General features: G+C 42.2%; 1 protein-coding gene across 2 annotated transcripts; it reads right to left on the minus strand.

Moving 5' to 3' along the window:
• Positions 1-3,375: 3,375 nt before the first annotated feature.
• Positions 3,376-25,035, minus strand: LOC139445282 (myb-like protein X). 2 transcript variants are annotated; one of them, XM_071226415.1, is made up of 6 exons: positions 24,806-25,035; positions 15,682-15,937; positions 10,063-10,230; positions 8,488-8,574; positions 7,448-7,552; positions 3,376-4,876 (listed from the first exon to the last, which is right to left on the minus strand). In XM_071226415.1, the coding sequence occupies exons 2-6, from the start codon at positions 15,919-15,921 to the stop codon at positions 3,590-3,592; spliced, it is 1,887 nt and encodes a 628-aa protein (XP_071082516.1). In that variant the 5' UTR covers positions 15,922-15,937; positions 24,806-25,035; the 3' UTR covers positions 3,376-3,589. The 2 variants fall into 2 exon arrangements, with proteins under 2 accessions (XP_071082516.1, XP_071082517.1); XM_071226416.1 differs by lacking the exon at positions 24,806-25,035 and adding an exon at positions 18,554-18,619.
• Between the last annotated feature and the right edge of the window lie 234 nt (positions 25,036-25,269).

Consider the following 25,269-nt stretch of genomic DNA (forward strand, 5'->3'; position numbering starts at 1 on the left):
GGAAGGGTTCCAGGTCGACCTTATTGATATGCAGCCCATGTGTAATGGTTCCAGGTCGACCTTATTGATATGCAGCCCATGTGGAAGGGTTCCAGGTCGACCTTATCGATATGCAGCCCATGTGGAAGGTTTCAAGTTCGACCTTATCGATATGCAGCCCATGTGGAAGGGTTCCAGGTCGACCTTATCGATATGCAGCCCATGTGTAAGGGTTCCAGGCCGACCTTATCGATATGCAGCCCATAAGTAATGGTTCCAGGTCGACCTTATCGATATGCAGCCCATGTGTAAGGGTTCCAGGTCGACCTTATCGATATGCAGCCCATGTGGAAGGTTTCAAGTTCGACCTTATCGATATGCAGCCCATGTGTAAGGGTTCCAGGTCGACCTTATCGATATGCAGCCCATGTGTAATGGTTCCTGTCGATGGATTATGGTGTATCAAAACCACATGACTAACCACTGTGAGTTACGTCCCGTGTCCTCCAAACGTGCTGCTGAAGTTGCATCTCAACTTCTCGACATTTTTGTTGTTGTTTGGTGCCCCTCAGATCCTGCAAAGTGACAATGGTAGTGATTTTACCTCAGCAATCATCACAAGATAATGTGGCCTGGTCTACTAATGGTCCACGGTAAACCTCGGCATCCACAAAGCCAGGGGTCAGTGGAGCGTCTGAACTGTGACAAGGACATATTGACTGCGTGGCTAGGTGACAACGGCTCGACAGATTAGCTCGATTTGTTCAATTTAAGAAGTACAGTAGATATCATACTGGAAGCATTCTCCCTTCAAGGCTTTGTTTGAAAATGATGCTCATACAGAATTACGTTCATTTTCACTTCCTAATGAGATCCTTAAAAAGGCTGGTGTCAAAAGATGACATGACAGCTATCTGTGGACCTTCCACGTTTGCAGATCATTCTCAAGACGTCTTCAGCAACGACACGCCTGTTTCAAGCCCCGATCTCTCAACACAAGACACCATACCATGTGCCTCCGAGCCATCATCAATGACATCTGCCAAAGACCGGATCCAAGTGGTACGTGATACCACTCTAATGAACCACAAGAGAGGAACCGACGGTCACCTGGGTCAAGAAGAACACATGGTTAATGCAGTCGGGTTGAACATGTTGCTGGCAACCCTCATTAAAATCAGATCTTAGTTCTCACTACCGCTAAACAAAGATCTGAGGACATCCCATTACGGGTCACACCAGACCGACCTTGCGCGAACTTTGACCGACCAATGGAATGACCAATTAGAAGGCAGCTTTCTCGTGCTTTACGGCACTATTTTCAAATTGGCGACAACGCTTCGAAACATATTTTGACAATTCTCGATTAAAAATTTGAAACCTGAACAAAAGAACATTCTGGAATCGCTAATAGATGGTCTAGATTGTATGGATTCAGTCGTTACAACTATCGTTCTGAACACCGCATGTTAAAGTTTTCGAGGATGCATGATGATAAATCACATTCCAACTGTCACTTTCATGATCTGGTAAACGACGCTCTGATTGGTCGGATGAAAGCTCGTTCTGACGTGACTTCTACTGGGATGTCCTCAGATCTTTGTTTATCGGTAGCGAGAACTAAGGTCTGTTTTTAATGAGATTGGTCCAAAGAAAACTTATTCATGTGCTCTAAGTGATCCTGTACTTGTTTTTACAGATGCATGTTGTTGGATCAAATAAAGTATATAGCTAAAGAAGAGCCAGGAAGAAGCAATAAAGACATGTCAGTGACAATTTTGGTGCAGATTCTGGACATCACGGCACTTGTAGTGTAAAAACTGGGGCTAATAAGCAGAGACTGATAGTTTCATAAAAGTAGCCCGAAAAGTTTTCGAGTTCTGCCCTGGGTATGATTTTGGGACACATGTATGGACGGGCAGAATTTTGAAATGGTGTAATGTTTTGTAATATGCATTGACATTGACTTAAATAATATGGGATTGTAGGATTGGGTCATCGCCTTAATATTGAAATATAGCAAGTACTCCTTGTCCTTTGTCTGATTGTTTGTCCTTTCACGGGGCACAGGATGTGTGAACAGCGCCCCCTACTTTTGTATTAAACAAGAGATGTGGTTCAAGAAGATGTATAGTCAAAACAACAAATCAATATCTTAAGTTCTGGTTCAAATAAAAGGTGTTGCGTCCAGTTTCATTTAACGCATTCAGAATGTAATATATGCTAAAAGGTACACGTGCTTTTAAATATAAATGGGTAACGTCGTGTATCATCAGTCTCGAGCATCTGTCGAAACAGGAGTGTACAGGCAAAGCAGAGGTGATGATTATATGAATGGATCACTGAAAGTTAGAAAACCATGCCAATCTGCATTATGTCAAAATAAACGTAAATTTGTTTGGAACTCTGTAAGGGAATTTGTCTGGAGAGTAGATATTTTTCAGCTACAATACTTTGAGCCTGAATATTTTTTTCAGAAAAACATCTTGCAAAATTGTAATTTTGGTGGAAGAAATATTTCCTTTTTTCCAACAGTCATAATCATCATTATTTTTGCAAGCTTTTCGGGGAGAGCATATTTTTTTCCGATCACAGGCAGCCTAAAACATACTGCACAAAACCTATTGAAGTTCATGTCAGACTGAAAACGTTATATATGGCCTTGAATGTACCCTTTGAGGACTGATATATGATGAAGAGACCCAAAAGGAATTCCATCAGTCCGCCAGCATAGATTGGGCATCAAGAGAAATATTTCCAACTGGACGCATACTCATGATACAGTCGGAATCGTACAATCGAGATATCTTATGAATATGGAAAGGGTTTTGCCGCTTTTATTATTGGCAGCATGTAATTATATAACGTCAACGCCAGAGATCATCATTATCCGGCGAAACATTGCAAAGGGCGTAAAAGAAATCTTGCCTAAAAGCAGAGACTAGTGTACGTTTCCGACTGTATCGTGAGCATGTGTTTATGAATCACTATGAAATATTGATGATACCAGGTGTTCACCAAAAGAAGAGAATATCAGTGGCACCCGTCACAAACACTTGCAAAGGCAAGACAATTTTTCACCTGAAAAAAAACAACACGGGAACAAAAAGTAAAACTAAGGAATTGCTTCGAACACCATTTTTGTTACTGATGCGTCAAATTTGGAACTAACTATTATATCGGATCCTTCTTGTCACTGACTCAACAGAGCCCCGTCATTATCACATGAGTTTCATCTTGAAGGCCACGCTAAACCCTATTTCATCACCATCACCACATGATTTTACACTCCATATAATATTTCACACACACAATTTCAGGATAGAAATGTAATTTAACTGTGTGTTGAATGATGGTATGTGTAGATCATTTTAATAATTATAGCATTCAACAACGAATATAATAAACATTTATTCTGAATTTTAGTACAAAAATAGTATACAATATATTATTTAACTAAAAGTTTGTAATCGGTATGTATACACTATCAAGATTTAAAAGACCGTCTCATTTAGATTTAAGGAGATGTTGTTAGCATCATACTCCTTGGTCAATAATTGATAACTAATAATGAAACAGAATGAAAGTATACTGAATAAGTCCTATGTGATCACCATACCCTGGTCAGAGTCACCACTGAGTCACGAAACGGTGGAATCTTTGTCTCATTATCAGAAATCGGGAGTTTTGCTGAGATGTTCTCCTTGCCAGACCTTGTGTTCGATCTGGGACAGTTCACAGTTTGTCTTGTGGGCATTGCCCTTCTGTTCCCAGATCGGGGACCTTTGATGAGTTTATCAGTTACAAAGTCAAGCGAACTGTAGCACTTGGTGAAAGTAGGATCCAGCCTTCGTTTCGTATAAGCACTAGTTGTCATTTGCATATAGTGCGCGGCATGGCGATTTGGAGCATTCTTGACATTGTTAATGTTTTGTAGATCTGCACGTTTCCCCGTTTGTATGAGGTTTCCAGAACTGTTTGTATTGGTAGGCACTGATGTCTGATACCACAGTCGACTCTCGGCGCCATAACTGCCAGGAATCCGCACCTTCCTTTGCAGCAAAGGCTGTTCAGCTTCCTGTTCAGCCTCTGCCTTGCGATGCAGGGATGCCCTTCTCAGCATCAGTGAAGACTTGGTGCCTCGTGGCGGAAGAGTTATTATGGCCACTCGTGGCCTTTTCTGTTTGCTTTCTGCACTCGTGGGGGAACTTTTGGAAGAAAGAGAGCCATAGCCTTCGTCACTGGGGGCGCTGATGCACATAAAGCGCTTCATGAAAGTCTCACTCCGAAATCGCGGAGGAGAAGGGCTGCGAGCGTCAAGGGTCAGTATGGAGCTAGTGCACCGGCTGGAACCAGTTCTAAACCGACTTGAACTAGTTCTACTTCTTCTGAAGCTGTCAGATTGTTGTGTTTTTCTACCTTCATCTTCTCCATCAGCCTCTGCTTTATCAGTGTCAGCTACACTATCACTGCTGTGATGTCCAGAATCTGCATCAAAATTGTCACTGACATCTTTTTCCGATTTATTACTTTTTTCTGTCTCTTGTTCTTCACCAATATCAGTCTCATCTTTCTTGTCCCCATCTTCCTCTTTGGAATCCTTCCTCTTCTTCTTCTTCTTCCTCCTTGGCCGAGTCTCGTCCTCATCTTCTGACCTATCCTTGCTGGCTTCACTGGAAGCATCATTCTCGGACTCGCCACCAGTGGACGGTTCAGGTGTGGGGGGCTTGGGTCGGCGGTATCTGGGGATCCTTTCTTTAGGTTTGATGAAGCTGAACAGATCCCCGTTCAGGTAGTCGATGAGCTCCACAATGTCGTGCATCCCCTTGTCGAAAGCCAGTTGTCTACAGCTGCAGGTGTACCACTCTATTGCCCGTGATCTCTCATCCTTTAAGTTCTAAAAAAAAGGACACATGTGTTCAGCGTCGAAGGTGTGCATTAGATCTGATGAGTGAGGCATTTTCTGCTGCAAACAAATTGCAAAACACATCTCTTATACATTTCTAAATATATTTTATCCTGTTCACAGTAAATATGATATCGTTTCCTACCTCCATTGTCAATATATATTTTTGATGTATCTGCTAGACGAGGGACAGAGTGAGTGAGTGAGTTGGGTTTAACGCCGCTTTTAACAGTATTCCAGTTATATCACGGCGTGTCAGCTTAATGTGGGAGGAAAGCCCGAAGTGATGCAGGTCTCAGACGTTTACCACTTCGGTGAAACCCACGAGCACGGGTATGGTGCTGACATACCTAGAAACATAATCGGGGCGAACCTACAGTCCTGTGCCATAACACATGGCATAAATACGTCAAAATGGAGGCCCTTTTCAGCACACGTCAGAAGTACATAATTTGATTATCTAATCTTGCGGAAAAAAAGATATATTCAAATAAACATTGCACCGCCCTAATGCTTCTCCTCATCAAAGCATAAAAAACTTAAGACATAATGTACACATGATCTATTACCCCTTCAACGTCACCCAATCATATGTTAGTAATTTCCCACTCAAACGGTATATAGCAAGTATATGTGCATGGTGGAGAAAACCAGTTGCAGGAGTGAGTGAGTTGGGTTTAACGCCGTTTTTAACAGTATTCCAGTTACATCACGGCGTGTCAGCTTAATGTGGGAGGAAAGCCCGAAGTGATTCAGGTCTCAGACGTTTACCACTTAAGTGAAACCCACGACCACGCGTATGGTGCTGACAAACCTAGAAACATAATCGGGGCGAACCGGGATTTGAACCCACAATCATACGTAGGTTTCTGGCGTTCTCAAGGGAGGCAACTCTACACATTGAAACGCGATTTCGACGACTGGGTCACCCATTAGATCTAATGGCCTACACGTGTAGTATCAGTGTTAATTCGAGTGTCGAAATCAAAGAAAATGCTTTGTGTTAAACTGCATATCAAAACGGATAGGGCATTTGAAAAGCAGTCATCGTCGATCTTGTCTTGGGTAAGCATGTCCTGCTCCATTAATAGTTTTCAAGATTAACGGCCGACATGAGGCAGTGTATAGGACAACGGATAGGGTTCAGTCCAAATCAAAACAGTGAGTGAGTGAGTGAGTTGGGTTTAACGCCGCTTTTAACAGTATTCCAGTTATATCGCGGCGTGTCAGCTTAATGTGGGAGGAAAGCCCGAAGTGATGCAGGTCTCAGGCGTTTACCACTTCGGCGAAACCCACGAGCACGGGTATGGTGCTGACAAACCTAGAAACATAATCGGAGTGAACCGGGATTCGAAGCCAAAATCAAAGGTTTCTGCACAGCAAATCGCGGCGCCTTAGACGACTGGGCCACCCTTGCCCCCCAAATCAAAACAGGTGTCGGGTCAAAGAAATACGAGATTGTGAAGCACACGAACTGCAGTTGAAGTCATGGCCAAATGATATCACTGTGAAGGATCCTTATTCCTGTGAAATATGACCTGATAAAAAGATATTTATTTTGCAGAATATCTGCACTGTGTTAGAGTCAAAATAATTATTTGAAAATATGAACCCTGACATGTCGTCTAATATTTTTATTTCGTTTTGAAGATAGTTAAGGATCACGGATTGATGAGAGTCATGTAGGTACCGGGTATGAAAAAGTAGTATATAATTCTTGACGAAACCACACGATGAAAAAACATTGAAAATTTGTTTCTTTTATCTTAAAGACAAAGAGCCGTGCATATCTCAGCCACAAAAAAATCTAGTTTATGTTTTGCTAAGATGTTTTAAGACTACATGGACGGTGAGGTGAGGTTAAATGGGTTTTAACGTCGCGTCCAAGTTTATTGCACTTATATAGCGACGTGCATGCACGTGTATGTGTGTGTGTGGCTGCATGTACTAGTCCGGACTGATGCCGATTTATAGTGCTAGCTCACTGAGATACCATGCCGCAGTTTAACATGAATACCCCACTCAGACACAGTATACTGACTCCGAGCCGACCAGTCCTTGTTTTTAGCCTTAATGCCGAGCGCCAGACAGGGTAACAACAAGTACCATCTTTTAACGTCTTTTGGTATGACGCGGCTGGGGATCGAACCCCAGACCTTCCGCTCTCCAGGCGGACGCTCAACCATGAGACGACAGAGGCGGCCCACTACACGGACGGACGAAGGCCAGGAAGGTCCAAGACAAGAGGGAATGTCATTTGCTTAGTGGTCATTCATCTCCAAGACAGAGGGCACGTGGGCAGATCCTAGCGGTGGTTGGTTGGTTGGTTTGTTTGTTTGTTTGTTTGTTTGCTGTTTGACGCCGCACTCAGCAATATTACAGCTATATGACAGCAGTCTGTACGTAATCGAGGCTGGTCCAGACAATCCAGTGATTGACATCATGAACATCGATCTGTGCACTTGGACCACCCGATCCCGTTAGTCGCCTTTTACGGCAATCATGGGTTGCTGAAGACCTATTCTACCCCGGATCTTCACGGGTCGGCCGCTAGTGACTTACAATGAGGGCTGTCTTGTAGTTGTAGTTCACGCCGTTGTCTATGAGGAACTCCGCCATCTCTTCCTGTTTGGACTTAAGTGCGGCTACCAGCAGATTCTCGTGGTACTGCAGCAACAGGGTCACACTTGGGTCAAGCACGTTAACATATTTGATGCAACATGTGACACGCGTAGCGTGAGAATTAAAAGACATAAAACGACCTTCCCATTTTCATATCAAATGTACTTATCGAGTGAACGATGCTGTTATCGATAACAATCTCATTATATGCAAAAAATGCCATTTAGCAGGAACTACGTTTTGTACATTGGCGCGAGATCTACTTGCTCAAAAATGTTCCAAAGAAGTTGCGATTGTTGGTTGGTCTTTAAACGCCACACTCAGCAATATTCCAGCTATATGACGGCGGTCTGTAAATAATCGAGTCTGGACCAGACAATCCAGTGATTAATATCATGAGCATCGATCCACGCAATTGGGATCGATGACATGCATCAACCAAGTCAGCCAGCCTGACCACCCGATCCCGTTAGTCGCCTTTTACGACAAGCAGTCACCTTTTACCGCAAGCATGGGTTGCTGAAGACCTATTCTACCCCGGAATTTTCACGGGTCAGTTGCGATAGTAGTTTCCCGAAGTGCAAATCCGTTTGTCAACAAACAAATCATTCAGCATTATAAACACATGGGACAGTTCACTCAGGTACTCCTACACATTATCAAAAGTTTCTTTCGTGAATAACAAAACATGTCTTAAACCTCAATTGTATTAAGAATGAAATCGTATGATCAAAAGATATTTACCAAAGGCTTGCGACATACAATTTGTATTCCTAATGTTTACAATACGAAAGCACACTGGGCTAATGATCTTTATATCCAGTGGGAAATTTAGCATACGTTTTTAACGTAGATCTTAAGTAATACTCCAGATAATCTGCTATTGAATAACAAAAGATATGTTTAAAATGGCTTTTGGAGGACAATCCAAGAAATACAGTAAACAAAACCATATCTTCGAGAAAACAAAAACATCGTACCCAAATCATATTGATGTCGGAGTAGCGCTTGTCTAGACAGTCCTCCAGCAGGTCGATGTCCCCGATCGATGCGGCATTGTACATAGCCTGATGACAGATAAGATTCACTTAAACACAAGGCCGTTGAAAATGTAAGGTGGAATGGGCGTTCAATTTAACGTGGCCTCCAAAATAGCAGTGGGAGCGGTCGGGTAGCCTAGTGGTTAAAGCGTTCGCTCGTCACGCCGGTTCGATTCCCGACATGGGTACAATGTGTGAAGCCCATTTCTGGTGTCCCCTGCCGTGATATTGCTGGTATATTGCTAAAAGCGGCGTAAAACCATACTCACTCACTCAATCAATATAGCAACGTGCATGCACGTGTGTGTGTGCGTGGCTGCTTATATTAGTCCGGACCTACACCAGTTTTATGGTGCTAGCCAGTGAGATACCATTTAACATGGTTACCCTACTCAGACACAGTATACAGACTCCAAGTTGACCAGTCCTTGTTTTAGCCCCTTAATGCCGAGCGCCATGGGGGTTGACAACTATGGTACAAAACACTAGATCCGTTAAAGCGATCCGCTTTTAACAGTATTCCAGTTATATCGCGGCGTGTCAGCTTAATGTGGGAGGAAAGCCCGAAGTGATGCAGGTCTCAGACGTTTACCACTTCGGTGAAACCCACGAGCACGGGTATGGTGCTGACAAAACTAGATACATAATCGGGGCGAACCGGGACTCGAACCCACAATCATTGGTTTCTGGCGTGCCCAAGGGACGAAATTCTGCACAATTCAGCAAGATTGACCACCCGATCCTGTTAGTCGCCTCTTAAAACAAGCATGTGATGCTGAGGCCTATTCCATCCCGTGTCTTTACGGGGGTGTTATAGATGGGGGGTGTTCTACTCGAGTGAGTGAATGAGTGAGTTGGGTTAAGTATTTCAGGTACATCACGGCGTGTCAGCCTATTGTGGGAGGAAACTCACGTCTCGGACGTTTACCACTTTGTTGAAATCCATGAACACGGTTATGGTGCTGATAAACCAAGAAACGAGGGATTCGAACCCACGCCTTAAGAACGCATCTCTGCACAGCGAATTGTTGCACCTTAAAGTGCCACCTGTGCCCCTGTATTTCACATATCAAATTCATACGTGGAATAAACTACCCTCCGACTGTTGCTATTACCTACCCCGATTGACCGCCTCCGTGGTCTAGTGGTAGAGCGTCCGCCCGGAGAGCGGAAGGTCCGGGGTTCGATCCCCGGCCGCGTCATACCAAAAGACGTTAAAAGATGGTACTTGTTGTTATCCTGTCTGGCGCTCGGCATTAACGGGCTCAAACAAGGACTGGTCGACTCGGAGTCAGTATACTGTGTCTGAGTGGGGTATTCATGTTAAACTGCGGCATGGTATCTCAGTGTGCTAGCACTATAAAATCGGGATCAGTCCGGACTAGTACAAGCAGCCACACACACACACGTACATGCACGTCGCTATATAAGTGCAATAATCTTGGACGCGACGTTAAACCCAATTTCACCTCACCTCACCTCCCCCGATTGGCACTATTAACGTCAGTAAAGTACCTGCTTCTCTTCTGCTGTCATGCATGGATCTTCTTCATCAAAGTCTTCCACTTCCTCCCCCTCCTCCTCGCCTTCGTCCTTCTCTAGTTCCTCGACGCCGGGGATCTTTTTGTCGTCGATGTAGTTGACGCTGGGGATGAACTCCACCTCTGCGTCGTCAACCTTCACCTGACAACATCATCAACACGTGAATACATCGTCAGCACGTGAATACATCGTCAACACGTGAATACATCGTCAACACGTGAATACATCGTCAACACGTGAATACATCGTCGACACGTGAATACATCGTCGACACGTGAATACATTATCAACACGTGAATACATCGTCAACATGTGAATGGATCGTCGACACGCGAATACATCTCCAACACGTGGCTAGTTTAACATGTCACCTGAACGCATCGTCACGTGTTTAGTTAAACCGTCACCTGAATATAGCGTTAACATGTGCTTAGTTCAACCGTCACCTGAATACATCATTAACACGTGCATAGTTCAACCTTCACCTGAATACATCGTCAACATGTGTTTAGTTCAACCCGAATACATCGTCAACACATGCTTAGTTTAACCGTCACCTGAATACATTGTCAACACGTGCCTAGTTCAACCGTCACCTGAATACATCGTGAACATGTGTTTAGTTCAACCGTCATCTGAATACATCGTCAACATGTGCCTAATTCAACCGTCACCTGAATACATCGTCAACATGTGCTTAGTTCAACCTGAATACATCGTCAACACATGCTTAGTTTAACCGTCACCTGAATACATCATTAACACGTGCATACTTCAACATTCACCTGAATACATCGTCAACACGTGCCTAGTTCAACCTTCACCTGAATACATCGTCAACATGTGCTTAGTTCAACCGTCACCTGAATACGTCGTCAACACATGCTTAGTTCAACCGTCACCTGAATACATCGTGAACATGTGTTTAGTTCAACCGTCATCTGAATACATCGTCAACATGTGCCTAGTTCAACCGTCACCTGAATACATCGTCAACATGTGCTTAGTTCAACCGTCACCTGAATACATCGTGAACATGTGTTTAGTTCAACCGTCATCTGAATACATCGTCAACATGTGCCTAGTTCAACCGTCACCTGAATACATCGTCAACATGTGCTTAGTTCAACCGTCACCTGAATACGTCGTCAACACATGCTCAGTTCAACCGTCACCTGAATACATCATTAACACGTGCATACTTCAACATTCACCTGAATACATCGTCAACATGTGCTTAGTTCAACCGTCACCTGAATACATCATTAACAAGTGCAAAGTTAAACCTTCACCTGAATACATCGTCAACATGTGCTTTGTTCAATCGTCACCTGAATACATCGTTAACATGTGCTTAGTTCAACCTGAATACATCGTCAACACATGCCCAGTTCAATCGTCACCTGAATACATTGTCAACACGTGCATAGTTCTACTTTCATCTGAATACATCGTCAACACGTGCTTAGTTCAACCTGAATACATCGTCAACACATACTTAATTCTTCCGTGATTTGTGGGGTAAGTCTGTTGACAATGATTCAAACAGGTCATTTCTGTGCGGAAATAACTCCGTATAACAATACATTCATATAATAGACAGTTATATATAGTTATTTTCATTTGTACGGATCTGTTTTCAGTTGGTGGGTTTGGTCATGCGCTCTAGACGGCAAAGAAAATTTACTCTCCTCCTGTTTCAACGACAACGGCAACAAACACAGAGCACATAACTGACACGTGTTTACATCACGACATGGTCCTGTTTACCTACACATCAAGGGACTTGAGATGTATGTTGACCATTAGTTCAAACAAACAAACAAACAAACAAATCTAAGCTAAATGTCCAGCCGCTGTCAACCGTGCTTGAATATGCCGTGAATGTATTTCAACACGGTACAAGTGAGTAAGTGAGTGAGTGAGTATGGTTTTACGCCGCTTTCACGGCGGGGGTACACCAGAAATGAGCTTCACACATTGCACCCATGTGTACGAGGAATGTGGATCTATTACATGTTTGTAAAGGAAATCTAGCAGGATGTTAAATTACCGCGATATTTCGCAATCCTTTCATCGATTTGATACAACGAGTTGTCACCGTTTTCAATCAAATTTTAGACACATCAGACCTCTTAATCCGCAGGGTGCCAGTGTAAAGCTATTTCACTGATAAGTCATGCAACCTAGTAGTACCGTAAATCCATCCTGTCGCTGAATGTAATTACGAAGACAGTAAACAGACAGACCCTTATCTCTACCCGTGTTTAATAATGTTCCAGGTGTCATCGTTTTTTATTCGAATGTTTGCATTTCTTCCTGATAAACAAAGGTGTTTAAAATACGTGACGCTCGAGGCTTCTTCAGTGAAGCCATTTCGAGCAATAAATTCCATTCTATTTTAAAGTATCTGTCAGTACCTTGATTTATGTACAAACTAAAGACAGTTGTTATCTTTCAATTGAATTCTGATAACAGATAAACGACACGTTGTCTCATAAATGTGGAGGTAAATTATCAAACCTTTCTGCTACTACTTGCAGAGCTTTGTGGGACACGGGTGGCCCAGTCGTCTAAGGCGCCGCGATTCGCTCTGCAGAGTTGCGTCCCTAGGGCACGCCAGAAACCTAAGAGGCTAAAACAAGGACTGGTCGGCTCGGAGTCAGTAAACTGCGTTTGAGTGGGGTATTCATGTTAAACTGCGGCATGGACTAGCACTATAAAATCGGCATTAGTCCAGACTAGTACAAGCAGCCACACACACGTACCCATGTGCATGCACGTTGGCATATATATAAGTGCAATAATCTTGGACGAGACGTTAGACGTCATTTCGTCTCGCCTCTTACGACAAGCATAGGTTGCGGGGGACCAAGTCTTACCCATAATCCCCACGAGTTCCATAGCTTAGAACCAGACACAGTTTATCATTTGTCTCAGTTGAATGACAATGCTTGCAAGAATGAAAGTCACAGAAAACCCGCTCGCTCGAATTTTATGAAGCATGTCAATCGTGATAGAGAGAAGGGAGGCTTGAGAGTGATAGAGAGAAGGGAGGAGTGAGAGAGAAGGGAGGAGTGAGCGTGGAAAAGACAAGGTAGGTGTGATTGTGATAGAGAGGAGAACGGAATTTTAAGTGATAGAGAGAATGGATGAATGAGAGTGATAGAGAGGATGAAGCTTGATAGTGATAGCGAGAAGGTAGGTGTGATTGTGATAGATAGAAGCGAGGAATGAGAGTGATAGAGAGAAGGTAGGTGTGATTGTGATAGAGAGGAGGGAGGAATGAGAGTGATAGAGAGAAGGTAGGTGTGATTGTGATAGATAGAAGTGAGGAATGAGAGTGATAGAGAGAAGGTAGGTGTGATTGTGATAGAGAGAAGGGAGGAATGAGAGTGATAGAGAGAAGGTAGGTGTGATTGTGATAGAGAGGCGAGCGGAATGAATGCGATAGTGAGAAGGAGGACTAAAAGTGATAGAGAGAAGGGAGCAGTGCTGGTGTGTATTAGTCTTCTCCTAGCACAAGGTAAAGTTGATTAACACATGCAAAATACGAAGTCGTACCACTAATAGACTGAGAATGTGTTTGATCAAAACCACATTTAACAAATGTGACTTTTTCACTTCCCTGACCTAGCTAGCCCCTGTGTGGGATTTTTTGTCAAAAGCAGCATGTGCCAAAGTGTTCTTTAATCAACTCCTAATCTTAACAGTCGTCAGTTTCGCAGGTTGAAGATTAAAGTTGGCAAGTTGGGGATTTAGTCGGGGGCTTAAGAAAAGCGTGAATGACGGTGCAGCTCAGAGAACGCCACCCCCCGGCGAGTGAAGGACCTGAGAAGTAGACCAGTTTAGTTTGATTGATGCATTCTACAATTGAAAACATACTACTATAAGAGTTAGGGAGAGAATGCTACGTTTCGAGCAAGTCAAATCAAGTGTTAAAACAAAGCGATCCTGTATTGTAAAGTATGAAGTTGTTAAACAAAAGGGCGTGGTGGAATAGCCTTGTGATTAAAGCGTTCGCTCGTGGGTACAGTGTGCGAAGCCCATCTCTGCCGTGATATTGCTTAAATATTGCTCGGAGCGTCGTAAAACCATATTCACTCACTTCAAACCAAACGATGCCCCACAATAGATTTCAAATGAGACAATCTTAAATACTCACAAAAGAAAGTCTGCGAAACAAATGAGTGAGGTCTATTATCATACATGAGAGAGGCAGGTCCGACACATTTCTTACGAAATTAAGGTTTGGTGTTTGATCTTCAATGTTTATATAACGCCGACATATTGTCATCGACTATGATAAAGCATTTAGTGCAATAATAGCCACCGAAAATCTTAACGCCTTATTGTTTCATATCATGACTAGCGAGTCAAATGCAATCGGCACGTCCTTAGGCTGACTGATGCATGACCACGTCGAATCAAATCGATGTAATCCGAGTGCATTGGTGTTACGCTTCTATTGACAAACTTACTTCTATATTCCTGACCCCCGGAGCGTCAGGGTCAAGTGACACTGCTGTCGATACCTATACAGGGTGACGCCTAGTTAATCCCTCTGTATGAAACATATCCTGTTCTGTTATAACTTGTGTCAGTTTGAGAAGCCAATCGTTTGTGTCCCATTTGTGCGAATTTGTGTTATGCAAATGAAGGTATAATCTGATAATGTTGAACTCTTCACAGTATACGCTTTGTTTATGGTTCATGTTGTTTACACCAAAATGATGACCAAAAAAGCCTGGACAACATTTCAAACACTGAAAAAACTTTAAATTCATTGAATGGGGGTGGGGGGTGGGGGTTGGCTATTGAAAATTATCATTCAAATTGGTTCCAATCTTTCAACCACAATTTTGTTTGTATGCTAACTTACATGTTATGAGGTATATCAGTCTATATCAGAGTCCACTGTACTTAATCATAAGCTGTATATGAATCACTTTGTTTGTTGTTTATCGCCGCACTCAGCAATATTTCAGCCAGACAATCCAGAGATTGACATCATCCACGCAATTGAGGTAGATGACATGCATCAACCAAGTCAGCGAGCCTGACCACCCGATCCTCTCAGTCGCAAATTACGACAAGCATAATCGCCTTTCACGGCAAGCATGGGTTGCTGAAGACCTACTCTACCCCGGATCTTCACGGGTCTTATGAATAACTATCTAATAGAGATGATCTATAGTTTTCGCGAAAAGCGAGCGTGAGCTCCCCCACCGGTGGCACGCATCAAACACAATTGCATAAAGTCTATTGTTCGCCTGAAAAAGACACGTGAACACATGGTACAGGTCCAAATAGGCAATTGCATCGGATATCATTCTTGACACTGATGCGTCAAATTTGGAAATGCTCTCAACATGTCTACCATAGACATTTCTGTAAGGTTTTGTGAGGCCTTGAATCAAACAACTTTTGAGCAAGACTCGCCCTTTTAAATCGTCGTAGGAAGAGCATGCTCGATTGTACCTCACAATTGGTGAAATGTTGACACCAACGGCTGAAGTTGCTGACATATTGCGTATCCATGTATCGACACATATAGTCAACGTCACATATGATACTTTAAAATTCAAATACCTGTGTCTTTTCCCGAGAGCTTAATTTCTTCTCCTTCTCTTCGTCTGTCTCTTCCTCCAAACGATCAAGTCCAGTTGTTTTCGGTGCTCGATGGCGTCTGACTTTCTTCTTCTTAGGACTTCGAGCCTGTCTCGGCTCTTGATCTGCGGGCCTATCATTTTCCTGTTTAGGTGGTTTGGGAGCAGACGACAATAAGCTTCTTTCGTCCGCCATCTTGAAATATTTAGAGACAGTTTTCATCCATCATATGCCCATTCTGAAACACATTAAACAATAATCGTATAATTGGTAGTGTCAGCTATATCGGAATACGGAGAAAATATATGGAACGTTGAGATCAAAGAGAGACCACACGCCACTATCAACGAGTCAAGTTTGTATCAGAGTCTAGACATTGTAATAAGAGCATTCTTTGAAACTAACACACTGTCTCTCCAATTAACTGCTAGATTGGTATACATCACACACTGTCGGTATACAGAGACAGAGAGGGTTTTGTAGAACGCTAATACTGTAAAGTTCCACTTTACGACTAGCAAATGGTTTACCGTAATACTTTGAACATAGTAAGGATAAGATATATAGATCAACAACTTCATTACAATTAGATATATCTTATCGCTTGATAACGGTGTTAGAACCTACACCTTAGTTGTAATAAAGATTTGTTCATCCATATATCTTATCCTTACTAAGTACTCCAACTTCTAAACGCTTCTCGAGCGGTCGGGTAGCCTAGTGGTTAAAGCGTTCGCTCGTCACGCCGAAGACCCGGGTTCGATTCCCGACATGGGTAAAATGTGTGAAGCCCATATCTGGTGTCCCACGCCGTGATGTTGCTGGAATATTGCTAAAAGCGGCGTTAAACCATACTCACTCACTCTAAACGCTTCTCAAAGAAGTTAATCTTAGGACATGTTTGCCATTTACCTAAAATTGCTCTCTTAATATCTTACACACTTCCCACACGCATGAATCCAAGTATTTGTCTCGATCAAGAAACCAATAATGCAGTCTTTATCGAAAATACTACGAAAATCATAATATCGGCGTCAGTCTCAATATTTCGCAATAACTGGAATTATATTACAGTGGACGCCATGCCATTCCACTCCAATGGTGGTCACTGTTGGAGAGTACATAGTACTACATACCTCACAACGACTCGTAATTCTAATAGGACATGGTACCCGTAGAACTGTTAAAACTGAGAATAACGATCTTGGACTCAAAGAAGTTCCGTCCCTAATGTCACGAAGACCTAGGTTAACGAGAGTCATGCTAACCACACTGTCTGACACATAATAAACCCATTGCCTTTCCCCTTAAGAACATAACACCCCATACCAACGCCCGGTTCTATGGCTTGGTATCGACCGGGTGACATTGCCAGTAAAAGGCAATAATTTTCCTTGCTCCTGACAATAGATATAAAATGCACTGTAGTGTTAATTCACAATTCGCTGGCAACTACACGGTCAACGTTGGCCTATCTGTAACAAGAGCTGTTGGTGTAACTGGTTTGATTTGTTGTCTTGCTTCAGACGAACCCTTTACGAAGATTTTACAAAATATGAAGGTCAAAACCATGTCACAGCAAGACAAACAGCTTACCATATTACTTTGACCCTCAGATACCCTCTTTGTAAATACCACCTTGCCTCCGGTAGACATTGATATATCCACAAATTACCGTTGATGAAATAACGCTTGTTTTTATGTCATAATCAGCAATATTCCAGCTATATCACAACGGAAATAAAAATAATGGACCTTATACCCACGTGGGAATCGAACCCTGGCGTGGGATGACGAGACAATCCAACACAACTGGACTACCCTACCACCCTGTTCACTCAGTCGCCACCCGATCCACATTTAGTAGGGTAGGGTATACTACAAGCATATGGCACTCGGATCTGTTCTGTCCTCAGTGGCTGGTGTGACAACATCATTGATGTTATTCATCATCATGTTTTGTTTCTTGAAAATATATGTGCTTTTAGACGCTTAAAATATAGACCCTACGTCGATGACATCTAACATTCTTGTCACGGACCTTTCGTGTTTGCTTTAGAGCTTTAACGCGTAATTCATAAAACACACATCATTAGAAAACATTTTAGCAAATGGTGGAACAGAAAGACACATGCAAGCATATCCATTTCGTACACACACACACACACACACACACACACACACACACACACACACACACACACACTCGCCAAACACACACTCTCTCTCTCACACACACACACCACTCTCTCTCTCTCTCTCACACTCTCACCACACACACCACTCTCTCTCTCACACACACTCACCACACACACTCACCACACACACTCACCACACGCACACACACACACTCACCACACACACACCACTCATACACACCACTCTCTCTCTCTCTCTCACACACACACACACACACCACTCTCACACACATACTCACCACACGCACACACACACACACACCACACATACACCACTCTCTTCCTCTCACACACACACCACTCACACACAGACACACACAAAAACTCACCACACACACACACACACACAAACACACCCATCACACCTACACGATAACATCACGATTAGTGAGTAAGATAAATATACCCTAATCTTTAACCTAATCCATACATACCGGTCGTAAAATATTTCAACAATATATGGACAAAATAAGCCTGCCCAGGCAGTAGACATGTTTCACTCGTGGCGATCGGAGTAACATATAATTCAGTTTATAATTCAGCTCATACATACGATACAGGATTACTCGAGGGAGGGTTGAGGTTCTCTTTCACCTCTATACCTGCGTTTGTTTTACAATACGTTAACAAAATACACCGTGACATGATATACTAACCATTTTCCAATGTACACACACTCCATGCTTGGACACTTTCAGCACCACAACGCACCTGTGCTACCGTTAACTCTAGTTTTGTTTTCCCTGGCAATGAAAGGGCGACGCTATCCGCCTTCAGTCGCCACTACGGTGGCGTCATATCGACCACTCCACATGTAGTGTTTCTCGGGGTAGGAAATATCAATCACAGGTAAACATAGCATTTAATGGAAAACCTTGAGGGCTTATTGTAACTGGTACTTGCTGCCTCTCATTGGTTGTCTGCCTTCCGCAATGGTATGGCCTAAACCTGACGTGGGTTGGAAGTGGAATAAAGTCAGTGATTTAGTGTAGCCTTTATGGTTTCAGTTTGTTTGTTTGTTTGTTTTTTGTTTGTTAGCTCTCAACAATGCTCCAGCTAAATAATGACATGTAAATAACTGAGTCTGGACCAGAATATCCGGGGATTGACAAGATCATCGATCGTCGCAATTGGGATACGATGACATGCATCAACCAAGTCAATGAGCGTGACCACCCGATCCCGTTAGTCGCCTCTTACGACAAGCATGGGTTGCAGAAGTGAACAATTCTAACCCGGACCTTCACGGGGTCTGGTTTTAGTCCTCCCGTAGAAGAATCAGGGAGGGGACACCCACTGGGAATCTTGTACCAATATGGTAACCGAACCCGTATTGCAGTGTGCAATGTCCACTAGGCTAGGTAAATATATCAACCCTGTTACCGCCTGGGTAGAATTGGTCCCCAGCAACAAATGCTTGTACGGGGCAACTAATTGGTTTGGGTGGTCAGGCTCGCTGACTTGGTTGATTGTGTGTCATCGTCATCATCATCATCATCGTCGACGGGATGGGACGTTGATCGTGATAACAAAAAAAAGTATGCCTGGCACATACTTGATTCCATACGTATACATGCATGTCATCGATCCCAATTGCGTGGATCGATGCTCATTATATCAATCACTGGATTGTCTGGTCCAGACTCGATTATTTACAGACCGCCGTCATATAGCTGGAATATTGCTGAGTGCGGCGTGAAACAACAAACAAACCTTTTTTTCCAAATCTGTTCTTTGGGGCCATTTAGATCTTTAGATGTTTTTTTTTTACTAGGTTTTTTATACGAATATAAAACCCACTGGGTTACAGTTCGTTCCCAATCTAATTTCAAATAAGTTAAAAAATGGTTTCAACTGCATAATCTTTGAAACGGTTTGGTTTAACGCCGCTTTTAACAGTATTCCAGTTATATCGCGGCGTGTCAGCTTAATGTTGGAGGAAAGCCCGAAGTGATGCAGGTCTCAGACGTGTACCACTTTGGTGAAACCCACGAGCACGGGTATGGTGCTGACAAACCTAGAAACATAATCGGGGCGAATCGGGATTCAAACCCATAATCATAGGTTTCTCGTGTGCCCAAGGGACGCAACTCTGCACAGCGAATCGCGGCGGCTTAGACGACTGGGCCACCCGTGCCCCCGGTGGTATTATAGACCACAGAGGCTTGTAACGCAAACACATAGCAGCTACAAGATATATGGTCATACCCAGTGTTAGTACTATATATGCCTTTTATACTTTTTATATAGTACTCACTGGATGTAACCATGTATTGTAGCTGCTAGTAAGGAACCCGTTTTAACAACCGCTGTCGGTATTCTAATTAAGTAAATAAGTATGTGTTCACACCGTAAGTAATATTCCAGCAATATCACCAACAATGGCTTTCACACATTGTATCAATGTAGGGGTGTTATACCTGGTTCTCCTTGTGGCGAGCAAACGATTTAACCACAAGGTCACACCATCGCCTCCTTGCATTATGATCACGGCATTATTAAACTGTTATACCACACGTATGGATAAAAGTAATACGCTGTACACATTCTCATACAATAAGTATCCACGCTCTGTCATTAATAGCTAGGGGCGGTCGGGTAGCCTAGTGGTTAAAGCGTTAGCTCGTCACGCCGAAAACCCTGGTTCGATTCCCGACATGGATACATTGTGAAGCCCATTTCTGGTGTCCCCCGCCGTGATATTGCTGGAATATTGCTAAAAGCGGCGTAAAAACAATACTCACTCACTCATTAATAGCTACATTAAAGCTATCATGTTAGCGGCAAATATATTCTTTGTAAAATAAAAACAAAACTGTTACAATAACGCAACACTTACTGCACTTTGTGCACGATACAGTCCATGCTGTGGTGTTTTTTAATGTTCCCATGTACATTCATAAATCACCACCTCTAAACAACTAACATACATCAAGTTATATTTTCTAGCATAAAAGCAACGGGCAGAGTATAGCACCCTGCGTTACCCCAGCGCTATTTACACATGCCGATATGGGTAGTTATTCTCAGCTTAAGCAGGCAGTATTTAGAGTCCTACCTATCATCGACAATCGGTCTTTTCACACAAGGCAATAAATTCTCCCCATAAGGGAAGCATACACCACTAAGCCCAATCGTCTTCGACTTCCTTTCATGTGTCAATTCCTTTGAATGGCCTTCACTCATTATGGGAAGGTTAGCGTTGTATCTCCGGTTGTCGTTAAGAAACATGCAAAGGAGAACAAATTATTCCGAGTACAATGAGAGAAGCCTTTGGCAAATATGTTTATCGATATGGGTGTACTTAGGTTACGAAATCGTATTTAATCTTTTCTGTACATACCAATGCCTTCTTTGTCAAACTTGAATTTAAATCCAATATTGAGTTGAAACCCGCATTGATTTGAAACCCATTTGTGTAAAGTTATTCATTATTTCCTTTACCACCGCAGGATAAGTTTCAATTGAATTTATTTTGTTATGTGAATTAATATTTTTGAATACGACTGGCTTTTCAGAGACATATAGGTAACTGTGCTTTAGTTTGTGTGAATGGAGGTTTTATTATCCTCTTTGTTAGGTCTGGTGCGTCCTGGGAAACATCTTAAAGGTCGGAAAGTCAAGAGGATTCATTTCCACAAACTTACTCTCACTTTAGGGACCGGTCATTTATTATAGGGGTGTGAGTCAGAGTGAATAAGGGTCACAAAACCTAATACACATATTTGGGCGCAGGATCAAATGTACAAGGTGGTGGGACATCCAAAAATATGACATGCATTTGGGGAGGAGGGGGGTCATTATATTAAGTACATAAGTGTATCAAAAAACTCCCCTGTAAATAAATGACCGGTCCCTTACAGACGGGAATCCCTGATATGTAAATTTGCCCCTTCTGTTCAAGTGTGTTTATGTAAACAAGTGTATTGTTATGAAGTTTATTCAGTCCTTAGTGTACTGCTAATGCTGGCAACCATTGTAATCTACACACAGGCACATAATACTATACTTGAAATAGGTTTGGGTACGTTTGTTGATGTTGTTGTCGTTGTTGCTGTATCTGGTCGAGTGAGTGAGTGGCTTCCACAATACCAATACCGAGACCAAACTATACATTCATACAAAGCTGTCAAACATGGACCGCGAAATAAACTGCCTGGCAAAGGAAGATATACACCCATGGCAAACAATAGTTATTCGATGATGATGTATTTGATACGGGTATCACAGAATTATTTTGAGAACAAAGTCCACACAGGCAAACAAAATATGAAACAGTGAACCTTTTACTACAAGGGTTACCTTTATGAGGTCCATCATCTTCATCTTAAGCATAGGTTCATGATTGTGGGGCAGTAAACAAAATTAATGATTATGACACTAAATATTAACATATAATAACACACTAATGAGAAGCGGTGCCTTTTTTTCAGGCATACTAATAACATTGACATATAAAATAACACTTAAATAACACTAAATCGTTTGGTGACAGGTTTACAAAAATACTTATTTTACGGCTCCCTCAACCCGGTCTAATTACTATACATTCGGGGGAGAATTCGACCCAGTTAACAAAAGCACTAAAAAGAGGCTAAGTTTCTCGTATGTCTGAATGTATAGGGGGCAGTGGGGTAGCCTAGTGGTTAAAGTGTTCTCTCGTCACGCCGAAAGCCCTGGTTCGATTCCCAATTTGGGTACAATATGTGAAGCCCATTCCCGATGTCCCCCACGTAATATTGCAGGGCTAATGCTGAAAGCGGCGTAAAACCATATCCACTCAGTCACAGAATGTTTATCTTCGTGGTAATTAAAATCGTCGATGTATTTGGGAGCCTATTGCCTCCTACTGTACATATGAAAGTTACGGTCTTACAAACTCCTACTCAACTGGGATTAACCAGAGGGAAATCAACCACTATTTACTAAAGCCTCCGTGTTCAAAACTATGCCACACACTAATGACGAAACACGGGCGATTAACCAGGGCTTTTGTTGAGGCCGTATGTGAGTGTCGTGAGTCAGGTAGTTAATACCTCGGTGTTATTAGTTATTACGCACGTTATTATGCTCTTAAAATATGTATGTCAAAGTATATTAGGTCAGTGATGTGTTACGTGACGTGATGAAATAGGGTGTTACTGCAAGGGTGTATTTGCTGGTTAAAACACCATATATCATACAACGTTGAGTATCTGTTTTCATGCAATATAAATTTGTGTCCTAATTGATTTATACATTACATATCGGCATGTTAGTGAACATTTAGGCTTCTGAATAAAACCTTTGAAATTAGACTGACTAGTACTGATTAGGTGCATTGTCTACACTGTTGAACTGTGACTGACAAACAATTGAAGTACGACTGAAACACTGTAAACGTACAACTGTCTTTCTGCTGAAATATTGCTGAATTCGTAACACTGTTGAACTATGACTGACAAACAATTAAAGTGCGACTGACACACTGTCAACATAATGGAGTCTTTCTGTTGAAATATTGCTGAAATCGTACTACTGTTGAAGTATGACTGACAAACACTCAAAGCACGACAGACACACTGTTAACATACAAGAGTCCTTCTATTGAAATATTGCTGAATCGTACCAATGTTGAACTATGACTGATTAGGGGCAATTGTTTACACTGTTGAACGATGACTGACAAACAATTGAAGTACGACTGAAACACTGTAACTACAACTGTCTTTCTGCTGAAATATTGCTGAAATCGTAACACTGTTGAACGATGACTGATAAACAATTAAAGTACTACTGACAAACTGTTAACATACAAGGGTCTTTCTGCTGACATATTGCTGAAATCGTACTACTGTTAAACTCTGACTGACAAACAATTAAACTACTACTGACAAACTGTTAACATACAAGGGTCTTTCTGCTGACATATTGCTGAAATCGTACTACTGTTGAACTATGACTGACAAACAATTAAACTACTACTGACAAACTGTTAACATACAAAGGTCTTTCTGCTGACATATTGCTGAAATCGTACTACTGTTGAACTATGACTGATAAACAATTAAACTACTACTGACAAACTGTTAACATACAAGGGTCTTTCTGCTGACATATTGCTGAAATCGTACTACTGTTGAACTATGACTGACAAACAATTAAACTACTACTGACAAACTGTTAACATACAAGGGTCTTTCTGCTGACATATTGCTGAAATCGTACTACTGTTGAACTATGACTGACAAACAATTAAACTACTACTGACAAACTGTTAACATACAAGGGTCTTTCTGCTGACATATTGCTGAAATCGTACTACTGTTAAACTCTGACTGACAAACAATTAAACTACTACTCACACACTGTTAACGTACGAACAACTGTCTTTCTGTTGAATTATTGCCGAAACCGTACCACTGTTAAACTAATACTGACAAACAATTAAGTAAGACGGACACATTGTTAAGTGCAACTGTCTTACCGTTGAGAAAATGCATAATTAGTATAAACAGTGTTACCTGGTTGACACACATCTACTCATCACTGCCATATAGTTGAAAAACAGATGACGTGCTGTTGAAATACTGTTGAAATATCAACACTTTTGAACTATGACTGACACACATGACTGAGATACAACTGACACAATGCTGAAATACAAAACGTACAGTTAAGATACTGCTGAAATACAAAACGGAAGGTCGAAATTCTGCTGAAATGTATCAACACTGTTGATGTACTGACATATTGCTGAAACAGTATTGGCACATTGCTGAAATTCGACCAACACACTCCTCAAATACGACTTGTTAAATAAACGTTCCATTTAGCCGTACGACAAATTAATTAATACATATTCTAACACCCCAATTCATGCACTCGCTCGAACAGTAACCGACATAACCGCCTCGCTCTTGACTTACCTGAACACACCGGTAACTATCAACTCCGGGATAACGCTATCAGTAAAACACAAGGCCCAACAGTTCTCTGTCCTATCAGATTCTCCAGCTGTGTACAATATTGCGACTCTGATCCGGGTACAGATGGACATAGCTCGGTGTCCACGTTGCTGGACAATCGGACGCTCAATACCCGACTAGCTGACTGTTACAATCAACAATCTGAGGCGATATCGAGAAGTTCGGTGTACTCTCTGATAAGCTAGGATTACAGGGGGTGATCCTACGCACGAACGGTTATAAAAAGGTTGCGTTTTGGAGATCGATAGCTTGGCTGTTGGTTGGGAAAAGTTTTAGAGCTTTGGCTGGTAGCTGGGAGTTGGATAGGAGCAAGACTGGGAACTCATAGAGTGTGTCTCATGGAACAGAACACATTTGTTATCTGTGCTGGGTACTTATGGTTGTGTATATTGAATTTTGCCTGC

The sequence above is a fragment of the Haliotis cracherodii genome, unplaced genomic scaffold (assembly GCF_022045235.1).
Source record: "Haliotis cracherodii isolate W230 unplaced genomic scaffold, xgHalCrac1.p SCAF_6, whole genome shotgun sequence".
In the NCBI taxonomy this organism is placed as follows: Eukaryota; Metazoa; Mollusca; class Gastropoda; order Lepetellida; family Haliotidae; genus Haliotis; species Haliotis cracherodii.

What these genes read in the sequence shown, in the direction of transcription:
- LOC139445282 (XM_071226415.1), bottom strand. Translation starts at nt 15,921, where the DNA reads ATGAAAACTGTCTCTAAATATTTCAAGATGGCGGACGAAAGAAGCTTA. An exon ending in GCTCTCGGGAAAAGACACAG is followed by an intron (nt 10,231 to 15,681) that starts GTATTTGAATTT and finishes TGATGTTGTCAG; the next exon opens with GTGAAGGTTGACGACGCAGA. An exon ending in CCGACATCAATATGATTTGG is followed by an intron (nt 7,553 to 8,487) that starts GTACGATGTTTT and finishes CTGTTGCTGCAG; the next exon opens with TACCACGAGAATCTGCTGGT.